This window comes from Stegodyphus dumicola, chromosome 9, assembly GCF_044657685.1.
Source record: "Stegodyphus dumicola isolate Sdum_Otavi_A_Nest chromosome 9, ASM4465768v1".
In the NCBI taxonomy this organism is placed as follows: domain Eukaryota; kingdom Metazoa; phylum Arthropoda; class Arachnida; order Araneae; family Eresidae; genus Stegodyphus; species Stegodyphus dumicola.
This window is the reverse complement of record NC_140776.1, coordinates 189262745-189277538: the sequence shown is the minus strand read 5'-3', so window position 1 is coordinate 189277538 and position 14794 is coordinate 189262745. Positions and strand designations below refer to the sequence as shown.

General features: G+C 32.3%; 2 protein-coding genes across 8 annotated transcripts in view; one reads left to right on the top strand and one right to left on the bottom strand.

The window, feature by feature from the left end:
• The window catches only part of LOC146995590 (inositol polyphosphate-5-phosphatase A-like), a 214360-nt gene that overhangs the window by 16050 nt on the left and 183516 nt on the right, over positions 1 to 14794 (top strand). The window lies entirely within an intron of this gene.
• The window catches only part of LOC146995591 (transcription factor unc-3-like), an 83694-nt gene that overhangs the window by 54355 nt on the left and 14545 nt on the right, over positions 1 to 14794 (bottom strand). For 6 of the 7 annotated variants that reach the window (XR_015043165.1, XR_015043164.1, XR_015043163.1 and 3 more), the window contains exon 2: positions 10299 to 10367. Coding sequence is in view for 2 of the 7 variants with exons in the window: in XM_085824478.1 (XP_085680604.1) it covers positions 10299 to 10367 (69 nt within the window). In the remaining 5 variants the exon portion in view is untranslated. Of the gene's footprint in view, positions 1 to 10298; positions 10368 to 12653; positions 12678 to 14794 lie in introns of those variants that run through there. The other variant, XR_015043166.1, reaches the window with a different exon arrangement.

Sequence of the window (14794 nt, the reverse complement as noted above, 5' to 3'; positions counted from 1 at the left end):
TGCTTGTTTAAATTATGAAGAAATGTACACGATACTGTGTGACTGTGAAGCGATTCTTAATGACCGACCGTTGACAGTAATTCCTTCCGATCCTGAATTTAAAGCTTTAACTCCTGCCGACTTTTTAAAAGAAATTAGAACTAGTAGTTTGCGGGATATAAAATACGGTATTAAATCAAGTAATTTACAAAGAAGATTTCAGTATATTCAAACTGTACGAGAAGCATTTAAAAATAGATTTCGTAAAGAATATTTGGGAATTCTCAAGGTTTCGCATAAAAGAGCTGAAAGGAAAGTTACTATTAAATTAGATGATATTGTTTTGATCGGTAGTAGTGACAAAAGACTTTTTTGGCAACTTGGTCGTGTCATAGAACTACTTCCAGGACCTGATGGAATGGATCGGCTTGCAAGAGTAAAGACCCGAAATGGAATTTTGCTTAGAGCAGTTCGAACTCTGTATCCTTTAGAGGTAGCGCAAAATGATGTACCCGTGAAGCTGCAGAATGAAAAACAAGATTCTTTGTCTGAACTTAAACTCAACATAGATGATAAATCTGTCAGGCCTGTAACACGATCTGGTAGAACTGTAACTCCGCCGGACAGATTGGCATATTAAGGCTCTTTTGCATTGTTTTACTTTGATGTGAAAGTTCACTTTTTTTTTTTTCTTTTTTTTTTTTTTTTTTTTTTTTTCCTTAGGTGGAAGGATGTTAAATATTTGCATAAGTCGCCTGTAGTAACGGCAACCGCCGGCAATAAAAGGAGGTGCTTTCCTTAGTGGCACCGCAGTTCCTTTTAGTTCGAGCCAGAATAGACCTGCCCGGGGCGGAAGCCAGGGGATGAGATATTCCGGTTTCCGCCCTGTTCCGGTTCCCGTCTTGTTGCGGATCCAGTCCTGTTCCGGTTCCCGTCTTGTTCCAGTCCTGTTCCGGTCCTGATCCAGTCCTATTCCAGTTCCAGCCTGGCCGTTTAAGTCCAAAACACGTAGGAGCGGATGTCTGAATTCAGCGGAATGGAGATATACGCCGAAAGGGCTAGATGGATTCTGTCTTTTAAGGGAAAGTGTTCTTCACCGTGCCGGCATAGCTGTTACTTTAAAGCACTTTGAAGTTTTCCACCCAGGATGTTAAGTTTTTGTTTGTGATGTTAAGTTTTCATCAGTGTTGAAGTTCCAGTTAAATAAACCTTTAAGTTTTAGACAAGGTTTTTGTGTTTTTCAGAAAATTTTAGATTCGAAGTCAGATATAGCACATAGGGTTATTATCGGAAAAATCAACAGTCCTACACTAACCTTGTGCTCCAGCTCTCGTGTGACTTCATGTACTCCATTTGTCTTTTTGTGCCTTAAGTGACTATGTGTATGTACCTGTTTTATGTGCTCTCTGTTTATGCATTTTACGCATTGTGTTTTGTGTATTGTTTGCCTATGTGTTTTTAGGTCTTTTTATGTGTACGTCTTATTGTAAAGTATTTTCAGTTTAACTTCCTACTATCTGTAACACCACAGCTTGCCTCTTCAATCTGTAATATAATCCTACTAATGCCCTTGTAAGGCCATGTACTTCCCTTTGACAACCTCAATAATCTCCTGGTGCTGTCTCGTGCGGCTCCAGGGAGCTTTTGCTGTAGTTAGACTAGGAAGTGGAACATATGCCTGTTTACCTCTGTTAGACACCAGGCGTTCCAGTCCTCCGTGACCTACCTACCTTTGATACCGGTTTCAAGGAACTCCATATACTTTTCTGAAAGCTCATGTCACAAGTAGAAGAACTGGGAAATCTTAGGGCAGAGGGACAAGCGTTTAGGAGCTATAGGGCGCACAAAGTATCAGAAAAATGTTGGAAACATGACGCCAAAAGTAGCTAAAATACTCGTTTCACGTGTTTATATGAACTAATAATAGAGTAAGAAGGTGGGGATCTTAATATAAAGGAAGAAACAACTCGTTGAAAAGAAACATTATACGTTGAGATGTTGAAAATGTGACTCGTTATTATCTTCAAACAAAATCCATTACAAGAGACAATCCATGTGCAATTCATCGAAGTTCCAACTGCTCTAGGGAGGACATCACGCATGCTCTATAAAGAAGTGGAGAGGGTCCATGCACGACCATTCAATTCATTCATATGATAGTCTATCTATTAAAAGTTACAAAACAGAATTCATGGATAAAGAGAATTTAAAGAAAGGAAAAAATGAGCCTACGGAAATCATCTATATTGTGTTCATTTAACGCTACAAACAAGGAAGGAACAAGGAAGTTATTTTTAAATATTTGAAACGTTTCATTTAACAGAAAAAAATTGAGTTTATTTTCGTACATTCAAAGGTGGTGTGGTGTATTTGATTATGGCAAAGCACACGAGGGCTATCTGCCTAAAGGGAGGGATGCCTTTCGTGGAGGACTTTCTAAGGGAAACTGGCTCGTATACACGTTACACATGGGGAAAACCACGAAAACGCCCATGCAGCCAGCCCGTTCGCGGGATTCGAACCTCAGACCGAACTACCAGTGTTCAGCGTCTTTACCGCTCGGCCGCTGGTGGGCCCGTACATTTAAAGGTAAACTGATTTATTTTTACTGCTAACAAATCAATTATTAGGCCACAAAATAGTTTTGTATTTTATATGTATTTCAACGAATATGATGTTTTCAAGGGTATTTAAAAATTCCTTATCGTTTTTATATAAACCTCTGGGTATTGGGCTGTATTAAAGCATGGTACGCCTAATTTCTCCCCAGTCTTCGTTTCTTTAATGTTTAGATTTATATAACACGAAAGATTGACAGTTCAGTGAAGTCTGATTTCTTAAGCTTTCCATTCCTCCTTTTGAACAAGGTTAACAGAAGAAAAATTCTTCTGTTGAATCTGGGCTACCTCCCACAATATTTCCCTGTTTTGAGAGAATATTTCAAACGGCAAGAGGTAAAATTAAGACTAAAGCTGTCTCTTAAAAATCCGAAAATTCGAATTGAAAACAACTTTAAACATAAAATGATCTCTGCAAACTATGTAAGAATTTCAAAGAAAATTTCAGGAAAGCTCAAGCCTTTCTCTGATTCAATTTTTTTTTTAGCTCCAATTTTTTTTTTTTTTTTTTTTTTTTTTTTTTTTTTCTTAATTCATTTACTTTAGAAAGTACACTTAGCCGAATTAAATGCATTGACTTCTGGATGGTCGTCTAGTGAAACCGTATTACTTGTATATTCAAGCTATGGTATGAAAGATACTATATAGCACTGACATGAAGGATATAAACTGATAACATAAATATGTTCATACGCTTGTCATTAATAAATTCTGAAAAGCAAACACGCTTTAAATTTACTAAATTTCTTCTGTATACGTATGTGAATAGGTCAACACGCAGCGGTTTTTTAAAAATGCAGCCGCTCTAAAAGTGTTACAATCAGAAGATGCGGTACAGTAAATTTTGCTGATTAGATGTGAGTATATTAATTGCAATTACATAAGCGTTACTGCAGCGAACAGCTTTGCGAAATGACAGGTAAAAAAATCATACGAAATGTTTCTCCCACTGTTGTATCAATTTTTTTACTCTAATTTATGAAATATTTAAGAAAAGTGAAATTACAACAAAATTTGGAATGCCTGAAATGGTAATAATTTCTCCCTGGAGTTCAATTAATTTCTGCTTTTAAATCAATAATTTAATTTCAATATAAGTAATGACTCCAGTTATCAATTGAGTCTCTGTGACAGCCAGCTAAAGGAAACCACCGAGGTTCAGAAAGCTACGAGAGATGACAGTTCAGTCGAGCTAAAGCGGGACTCTCAAATCGGGGGATTCGAATTTTAGAGGGTCTTTGATGTAACAAGCGAGGACGCTGTCTGATAAAGGCTTCCTGGCACGCGACCCATTATCGTTTCCTAGCGGGCGAGCAGCAGTCTACAGATCCAGTGCTATTTTTATCGGGTATGTTACAAGTATGGTAATACTTGGAGTATGCATCGTCCTATGGCGATGTAACACTCATTGAATTTATCTAAAGTGGCTCAGAGGATAAGATTACAGAATACTTGTAGTTTTGTTACGGGGTTGATTTCCAACAGAATTGTCTGGTTGTGTGGATGTTTCTTTATGGTTTTTCTCTTTGCGCAATGGAATGCAGTGGAACCTCCACGAGCAGAAGCTGAAGGGAGATAAAGGGACATTCAATTAATCGAAAGCTCAGCTTATAAGGTATTTCTCCCGCAGTGGCGTAACTAGGGTGGGGCAAGGGGGGACATCTGTCCCCGAGCGCAGCATCCAAGGGGCACCAAAGTCATGCTACGAAATTTTTTAATGAAATATTTTCCGTTTCTGTCACACAGAAAGGGGCGCAGATTCTTTATTTGTTCCCGGGCGCTAGAAATTCTAGCTACGACCTTGTTCTCCCGCCTTCCTAGCGTGCCTTCGTAGTGTAGTGGTCAGCACACTGAGCCGGTATTTCAGAGGTCCGTGGTTCGATTCCCAGCGAACACGATTGCATATTTTTCATCCCTCCTGCTTCAAAAATATACCTAATGTCTCTACAGTAGCACCCTAACTAAAAGGATTTTGGATGAGGATTCTCCACACCCAGGATTTGGCGAATGAGTCCCCTAAAAATCCCAGTCGCCCTTTAAAAGGGGGAGTATATAAGGTATTTCTCCTGCCTTCGTAATATAGTGGTTCTGCACGCTGGGCCGGTATTCCAGAGGTCCGCGGTTCGATTTCCGGGGAAAGCGTTGCTAATTTTTCATCTCTCCGGCTTCCAAAAATATACCCAATGTCTCTACAAGCTAATGAGAAAAGGCAATAACAATTTCGAATATACACTTCATCATTCCATTCGACTTATTTAAATTTGAAAAACAGAAGTTCTATTGTACAATTTCTTAAACAGAACAGTTCAGTACAGCTCCATCCGGGATCTAGATTGTTTTCTGTACTTTGAGTAATAAACTACAAATCGTATAAATCAAATAAAAATGCTCTTTTCTTAGAACTAACTCAAGTGTTGACCAAACTTGTTTTAAATGACTTGTCTTGACTTACTTTGTCTTAAATGACAAGTCATTTTATGTTTCTTCCTAATCATTAATGTGAAACCTACTGTAAATATATTAAAAAATTAAATCAATACATGAAATACAAGGAATACATATCACACTAAGCGGAATTCGGTGCAATTATTCTTTTATAATATTCTTTAAAATGGGGCGGGGCGGAATTGTACAGAAAATGTGTACGAAAAAATAGCTAATTCATTAAAATTGAAAAAAAAGATTGTCGGAAGAATCATTTGAGCTCTAAAAAGACAAATAAATAAAAATAAATAAAAATGTCAGAAAAAGTGAAAAGTGAAAAAGCATCAAAAAGCTACAATTTTAAGAAGTTTTTTAAAGTGAAGTTTAGTTTGGTTTATTTATGGGAAAGCACTAGAGAACAATCTGACTAAGGAAAGGTATGCCTTCGCGGAGGGCTTTCTAAGGAAAACTTGCTCGCACAACGCGTTACACATACGGAAAATCACGAAAACGCCCATGCAACCAGCCCGTTCGCCGGGATTCAAACCCCAGATCCAACTACTAGTGATCAACGTATTGTATTGTATTGTATTGTATTGTGTGTGATTATGGCAAAGCCTCGAGGGCTATCTGCCTAAGGGGAGGGATGCCTTCGTGGAGAACTTTCCAAGGGAAACACATGTTACACATGGGAAAAACCACGAAAACTCCATGCAGCTAGCCCGTTCGCGGGATTCGAACTACCAGTGTTCAGCGACTTTACCACACTGCCAATGGTGGGCTCGCTAGTGATCAACGATTTTGCCGCTCCGCCGCTGGTTGGCCCTTTTGAAAATTAAGAAAATAACCGTGCAAAACGTGTTATTGAATCAGCAGCAAAGTAGTTACATTTCATTTGTAATTAAGAGGAAAATCTAGTGTTTAAAGAACTCCGGTAAAATCCACCAAAGAACGACAATATGCTTCAAAGACAAGACTGAATATATGCAGTTACTCTGATTTTCGCGCCTGTTGAAGACTCTGGGTTAACTGACAGTGGCGAATACATTTTAATGATTTTTTTTAAATATTTGTACAGTATAGAATCAGTTTTTTTAAACTTCTTTTAGAAATATGCATATTATTTATACAAATTAGATGATGATACAAAATATATGAGATGAACTATTATAGAAAGTTAGGGTACTTTTCCGTTTCGCCGGCGCAAATCTCGACAAGCAGACTTTATTGGCGACAACATACAGTATACACGTAAAAAATATTTAAAAAATGTTAGTTCTAAGAATTCTTTTTAAAAAAGAAGGCATAAACATTTTAATATCGCTTAAAATTTTATAAAAAGCCAATAAATAAAGACAATAAATTTGTAAAAACACATTAATTTAAGAATTTACTATGCTTTCACGGTTCAACATTCTGATTCGCCGGTTTATATCACGTGACCCCAAGCGATCTCATCTCACGTAAACTACTCTACAAAAATCTAATGCTCTCAGTAATTATCTACATTAATTTCAAGTTAAATCTTAATTTGGAACACAAGTTTAAATGCAAGAAATATTTCAATTCGTGCGAATAGCTTACTCAGAAATTATGTAAAACTGCAGTGCATTACTTCGCTAATGCATTCTCGTTAGAATTGATGAATTTAACCCTTGACTTTACCTTTTCTATATTTTCGGCTTCGGGTAAGCACTGTGATTGCATCCTAATTAACTTTATTACCGAAAATGGCCTTAGACATAAAACTGAACTATCTGATAAAAATTCTATGTAATTATATGCCAGTATTGAAAGAAACAATCAATCTGATAAGAAAAAGCTGCGACTTGTTTTGAAATTGAGGCGTAAAAGGTTACCAGCGAGAATATTTCGTTTGGCATGGGTTGTACCATTATTGGCGACTTTATCGCTTGCGCCGGCAAAACGGAAAAGTACCAAAGTTAGTTTTATTCGTATATTTCGTAGAATTTTTGGTTGAAAATTTAGTTTCCTTCGCAAATAGCATATTTGCTTTGCAGTTCTGAATTATCTTCTAAAATGTTTTATTTTTCTCAAAATTTATTTTACCGTAGCAATATGTTTTTTGAATGAGGAAAACAAGAGTGTTTTTTAGCTAAACGTTTGTTGTTACGCCTAATTCACAAAGGAAAATATATTACCTCAATATAGATATTTATCTCAATGCTATGCTCTAAATGTACGAATATTTCCGTATCAAATAGAGTTAATTTCTAAAATTAAAAATGGCGTAACTCTACGGAACGCTGTTATAGTCTGCGTGTGTAACAGAACTATGTTTCATTTTACATATATAAATAATAAAATTATATAAATAAATCTCTATACAGATAAATAGGTTATATGGTTTTATAATAAATATTAACTATTCTAATTCTTTATATATATTCTTTATCTTATTATTTATATTATAATATATTAGATAAAATAAAATTTATCTTAGACAGATAAGAAATAAAATATGTTAAATCGAAATGAATATATGGCAAAAAAATTAACGAAATATAAGAAATGGAAAAAGAGTAAATTATGAGAGTAAAATTTGATAAGAGTGTAACAAAAAAAATAAATATTCTTTAATAGCATATAAGTTCATTTAAAGCAACGGAGTGCATTTTGCATTCAACATTTAATGAAAAATATATTTTTAAATTAAAAACTTATCACTAAAGAAGTTTACTACAGAAACTTAATCGTGCGCTAAAATTATTAAATACTACAAGGTAATTATTGATTAAATGTCAAACTTTGCAGTAACTTCGTAACTGAAATTTAACCTGAAATCTTCCCATCAATTTTACAGTTTTATATAGATTTGGAACTGGAAATCTTATTATCCTCTACTTCTAAAAACAAATGTGAACAGAAATCAGAAATGTGATATGTTTTCATGTCTCCGACTGGCCGAACTTTATGTCTCGTATACTAAAAATTTTTAATATAAATCCATTTTTTTTTTCAGCTTACGTTAACTAGATGCTGGGCTTATGGTTCAGCCTCGGATGTTTCTTGTGCGTGTTTTGCAGGGGCATGGACCTTTATTTTTCCGAATGAAACTAAGGTCCCAATGAACAATGTGTATTTTGTAACTAATATCAGTATTAGTCTTATTAATGCTAAAAGAAATATCAAGTGAATAATGGACTTCCCTGCTGATATTGCAATCTCTAATCATAGTAAAGAAATATTGAAGACTGTCTTATAGAAAACTCCGGCTGCAGTTAAAATTTTTCTCAAAACCTGAGAAATACCTAAGCCATTCTATAGTAGAACATAGCTGAATTCAAGCAAAATACCACTTTTTTGAAATGACGTAATTTTTAATATAATATTACTCCATTTGCAGAAAGAAATCAATTACATTATGAGATTACAAATAGTCTTTTGACTACAAGTTTGAGAGACGGCAAACTTGAATCCCTGTTAATACATTCTCAATTAATTCTAAGCATTTAGTGGCAAGTGAGAGCAAGTTCAGGTGTGCTTCAATGCATATCTTGATAATCTGAAAGCCAATATATATACAATATATTTTAGGTTGTATTATAGGTTGAAAACCTTTCTGAATTGTTTAAATATCTTTTAGTCTGATTATAAGCTTCTAAAATAATTTCCAACATAGGGGGGAAAATTGTTTCCGATAGCTGATTTTTCACGCTAAAATTTATGTAATTTATATTGCAGCATTTTACGTATGTTTTACGAAACATACCTTGACTAGTTAAATATGGAAAACTGAAAAATGATAAATAAAGAAAGTATATATATAGTTAAATATGGAAAACTGAAAAATGATAAATAAAGAATAGAAAAAAGTAGACTATTAGAAAAATAACAAAACAACTTCATAATCAAATCTAAAATAATGTGCTGTATGACCTTTTGCTTGCAGAAATATTTAAAGTTTTCTTCGCAAATTTATAACATTCGTACTGTCATTTTCATTGTTTAAATGTATTTCGCCAATGTAATATATAGATGCTGTGAAGATGTCCTTATGTGTTACTATAATACTTTTCCATATTTAAAAACAAGTGAATAGCCATTAAACTATTTTATGTGCTTTGAAAAATTAAGATATTGCTGGTTTAGTATCGTTTTGATAGTAAGAAATGAGTCAACATTAAATAAAAAAATTTAACAACCAAAATTATTTATGTTCTGTTCCACCACAAAGAATCCTCTGGCTGTTATAAAAGATATCCCAAAATGTTTCTAGTTCATGTAGTCTTTTAGTATGACGCAGAGGGTTACATGGTTCAGATGGCACCCTATCTTTAAGAAACATATCTGTAACTGATAGAAAATTTAATAATCTTCTGAAAATTAGACAACTGACTAGCGTCTCCTCTTCCCTTTGTTGGAGGATATAAATCCTAATGTCATTTATACAAAAAAGTCTCGAAGATGAAACGTGAATGACGTAGAAATCTTCTCAGTCGGTTACCCAAACAGAGTGGGAAATTATTCTAGAAGATTATATTTCTGCGATAAATGATTACGACCTTCAATCAAAATCATTTAGAGCTATTAAAATTAATTTTCATATCTGTATTTCTTAATTAGCTATAAAAAGTTACACACTATTTAATAATTGTGTCATGAATTACTCCACTGGCTCTTGGCAACATAATCAACCGTTCTTGCGCTCTTTTAAAAGCTGCATTACTCAGAATACTAAAACTCAAGCAAATTCGGACATATTTTCCTCCTACTGTTGTTGTCGTGAATATAAGATGAATATAAGGCGGGCAGAGGTGTACTGTAAGGGCAGGGTAACTGGATCTAGTTGTAGAGCCATCTGCTGCGCAAACATTTGTACTAAATTTAGAGATCAGGCGAATGAATATCGAAAACGAGCTGGATGTGGCAGCGATTAGTGATCTTATTTGATTGTTTATTTAATATTAAGCAATTTAAAAGAAACTAAGGACTTTAAAAAATAGCTTATTATTATTATTATTTTGAATAAGAAATATAAAACTGCAAGTTATTGGAAAATTTATATAATAATAATAGCTTAAATGGTTATTAATAGAATAGTTTATTTTACCATTATTGCTCCATAACCTATTGTATTACAAAACTAATATACATATATAACAAAACTAATGCATATATATATATATATATATATATATATATATATATATATATACTTTTCCATTCGTTGCATATATATATATATATATATATATATATATATATATATATGCAACGAATGGAAAAGTATACACCAAGAAACACATATCCTACCTGTCAATTATCACGGGATCGGAGGGTGTTTCATTTCTGTTTCCACAGCTCTTCTTGTCACAGCACCGACTAAAAGCAGGTAAAAGAAATCTTTAGTTACATTTTAAAATTAAATCGAAGCATATATTTTAATTCCAGACACCGAATAAAAATAAAAGGTACTATTATTGAAAAAATGCAGTATTCTGTAATATAATTCATAGTGACAAATTAAATTATGCCTGACTGTGTCAATAATTTCCAGAAAACATTTATAAGGCACCCGAAATTATTAGTTGGATTATATTAATAGACTTAATAGTAGTCTTCATTTTAATTCGTAGATGTCGAGCAGCTTTTATTATAAACATTACTTCCATCTCATTGTCTCAAAATCTACAAAAAAAAATTATTTGTTATTTACTTATTTTTTTATAATCTTCAGAAGCCAAAAAATGCACCACACGCAGAAGAAATTTTTTGTTATATCATTAAGAGTGTAGCTGTTAAGCCTGCAGTTTAAAATTGGTACAGAATAAAAGTCACAGAATACTTAAAAAGGGTAAAAAAAAAAAAAAAAAAAAAAACTATGATTCAAGTAAACTTAATTTTTTTAAAGTTAATTAGATAAAAATTTCTTATTGATATGCATTTCGTATCTATATTAATTATTAATCTATATATTTCGTAGCATATTAAATATCTAAAAAATTTCTAATATGAGGAAATATGACGAGATACACTCTAATAACATTTTCTTCTTTCTGCCTCATTTACGTAAATATTTACTAAACGTTTGATTTAAAACTGAGTTTTAAAATTACTATTAAATAATAACAATATTTTTTTTAATATTAATTTTTTTTTTTTTTTTTTTTTTTTTTTTTTTTTTTTTTTTTTTTTTGCTTCTGAACACCAGACTTAATTGAGAAATTCGAAGAAAAAGAGTTCCATAAAATAAAATTTATATCATATAGTATCGTCTGCAGTTTTGGCTTAAGAGTAGAATGAAGTTTTGTATATGCATAAAGTAGAATTATTCCTGTCTTCCTTGCTAAATCCTGCTTGGGTTCATTTTTTTCTTTTTACAGTTTCTTTCTAATTAGCCTTATGAACTCAATCTTTCTCTCACTGTTAACAGGACGCTGATGAAAAACATAATGTATCTACTCATTAAATTTTTTCCAGAGAAAATTCCACCTTATTTTCTGTCTGTAAACAGCACAATTTGAAAACAAATTACTAAAATTCCGATACATTGATTTGAATTAGGTACATAACCAGTCTAAAACAAAGGAGTGGTTATCTAGTCATTATTTATAAGAAGTTTTCATATTGCTTATAAAACAGCAAGAAAACTCAAATGGAATCAGTTGGACTAGAAGTAGCATATTAAGAAAACGCAATTATCCGGAAAAATCAATATCCATCAGGTCATTAAGAAGCGCAATAGTGTAAATGATAAGTATAGTTTACCTAGATTGCGATCGCACCGTAATTAATCATACGCGAGTAACTAGACTATACTATTGAAATTAAATAAGTTATAGAATTATTAATTCTAGGCTGGAGTCAATTCAATGTATATTAATAATAAGTTTTTTATTTATTTGAAATTTTATTTTTAAAGAAGGCAGTTTGAGAAAGACATCAGAGTCTGGACTATATTGTTATCAATGATATTAATATAAATCATTAGCAGTATACTGATTTAGGATTAAGATCATTATCAAGAAGTTTTCTGCATGAAATAATCTTTACCACTGCTTCTGCAGTGTTTCTAAACACAGACAGTTTTAGATAAGTTATTAAAATTTATTTAAATCATCAATTCGATAATTTTTGAAATATTTGTGCTTACGGAGTGGAAAAAAAAAAAAAAAAAAAAAAAACATATCGAGTGCGGAAAAATACTGTGAACATTAATAATTATAATATGATGATATACACATGAATATCTGAAATTTTACTGCTAGCTATACTTGCAAGAAAACAAACACCTTAAAAAGCTCCTTGAAAACTTTTATTTTTGATAAAAGAATTCATATTTAAAAAAAATTACAAGCGAAAATGCTTATTTATCATAATGTCTTAATTCTACCGAGTATATTTTCCAAAAGCATTTTTTATTCACTAAGACACTTAAGATAAATTTCTTTTAAAATGTCTATTAATTTGCTCGCAATTACTTCTTGCTAAGAAAAGTAGATACATTTGAACACTGGCGTATTCATTACTTTGAAAATTACATTTGAACACTGGCGTATTCATTACTTTGACAAGTAAATAAACTAAGATTCCATGACGGAAACAATAATTAACTTTTCATAATCTTAATTAACTATTTTACGTTTCCAAGGTAAATTGAGCTCTCACCTGAGTTATTTTGGTTCGTAATTATATGCGGGGAAACTCCGATCCTGTCGACTGCGCCAGTAAAAATCCTTTCCTTATTTCAATATACTGAATATTGAATCTTGTAGGAAGAATAAAGCTAATTTTTCAGAATAAACAAAATACTTTTATTTAAATTTTAAAACAGAACCAAAAAAAATAAATAAATAAATACTCCAGCTCTAAACTATCAAAATTTTAAACTCTTAACTACTCAGTTAAAACTCTTACAACTATTCAAAAAATTAAAAAAACATTCAACTCTCTAAACAAATATATATATATAAAAATCTTTCGAATCCTCTTCTTGTTGCCACACCGTAAAATGCAAGTTCTTGTCCTATTATTTATATTTCACGTTCTCTTTAAGTCACGATCTTCACAAGTCATGATCTTTACAAGTCACGATCTTTACACCGAGTATGTGCAATTCTTAAAAACGCGTCAAGCAGTGGGTTATTCTGCACTTTACCCAAAGTTCTATCGCAGACTTTTCATCATAGGTAATTCCTAAATTGTTAGATCCATAGGATATCAAAAAAGGAATTAAAAATTAAACTAGTATTTCAATGGCATCTTAAGAAATACAGAACTATATAAACTTACGCAATCTGAAATCAGCTCGTACGCGAGATTTGGCACGCTGGTAAATGGGCGTGTATGCTAGATTTGGCGCTTTCGCGCATACATTTTCGCTGCAATTTTTTTATGGCCCTCGAAACCGAATAGTACCAAAAAAAGTAAACTAGAAGTTGTCGCCAACTTGTGGCGTTACCGCCATCGATTTCATAAAAATCATACTTTTTCTTCTATTAGAAATGTATTTTTATCCTATTCCTTATAAGTAACGTGCTCTTTAATTACATCTAGTTCTCGAGTCAATTAAAATGTAGTTCGGTCGAAACTATCTTTACTGTATACTACCTAAGGCAAGCCGATAAAAAAGTATCTTTTTGTTAAAAACAGATTCTGCAAATGAAAGATAATTAGAGATATCTCTTTCATATGTTCATTTTCTAATCTGTAGTATCTGTTATTTTTCCTTTCTGCCCTTCATCTTCTTTCCTCTTTTTTTTTTTTTTTTTTTTTTTTTCCTGGTTTTGATTTAATCAGATTACAATGCCAGCATGCTTAAAACAGAATCGAGTGTAAAAAGAAATGCTAGGAGAATTTCCCTTCTCATTTCGTGAAAGAAATTCCGCCAGATAAAATGAGCTCTTTATAGAGCCAGAGATCTTATGTAACGCTACCGTTCTTTCCCTCTCTTCCATCGTTTTTATGGCAATCTTGAAAACCAGAGAAACATCAAAAACGCTTTATAAAGAAATAGGGAAGTTTTCTTGAGAAGGATAAAGGAAAATTTTTTAAATGTATTTTATGCTATAGCTTATTATTTTCTTATTTTTTTAGATTTTAAGATCAGAAAAAAATTCAGAGCATTTTCTTAACTGCACATAACTTCGTACGTGAGTAAAACGTGGCACATTTCAAGATTTTTGTCTTGGCCTTCGTACAGGATAGCCTAATGAATAAAAATGGTATTATCTGTGAGTTCAAAATATAACAAAAGAATTGTATTGTTTTTATAGGAAAGGATTTTAAACTTAATGGGCGGATGGTTTCAAGATTTACATATTTCAAAATCATATGTAAACAGCACAAGTAGCCCTTTATATACCAATACATGTGCTTAAATACAGCGTAAGTAAAGAGTTTTATTTTAATATATTGCATGCCGTACTTTGTTTGATTTATTTGGAATATCTAACATTCAAAATAAGCTTTTCTTCCTATTACAGCTTAAATAATTTACTTCTGACTTACAAATCACTATTTTTTACTTAATCACTCGTGCTATTAAATTTAATATCACAAAGTTGTAAACACTTCCAAGTTAAAAAAATTTGTACAATTTTCGTAATGAAAATTTTGACTCTTGATTCAATAGTAATCCCAGTAATGAATTTTGAAAACAGGCGACGTAAAACTTTAAATCACTTTTTCCATGAAATTTAGAATAAATATTACTTATTTGTAATTTTTAATTGAAACGTAAAAATTTACTTTTGAAAGTAAGTGATGATATAAAAAATGCGTCTAATCCATAATCTGAAGAATTTCTA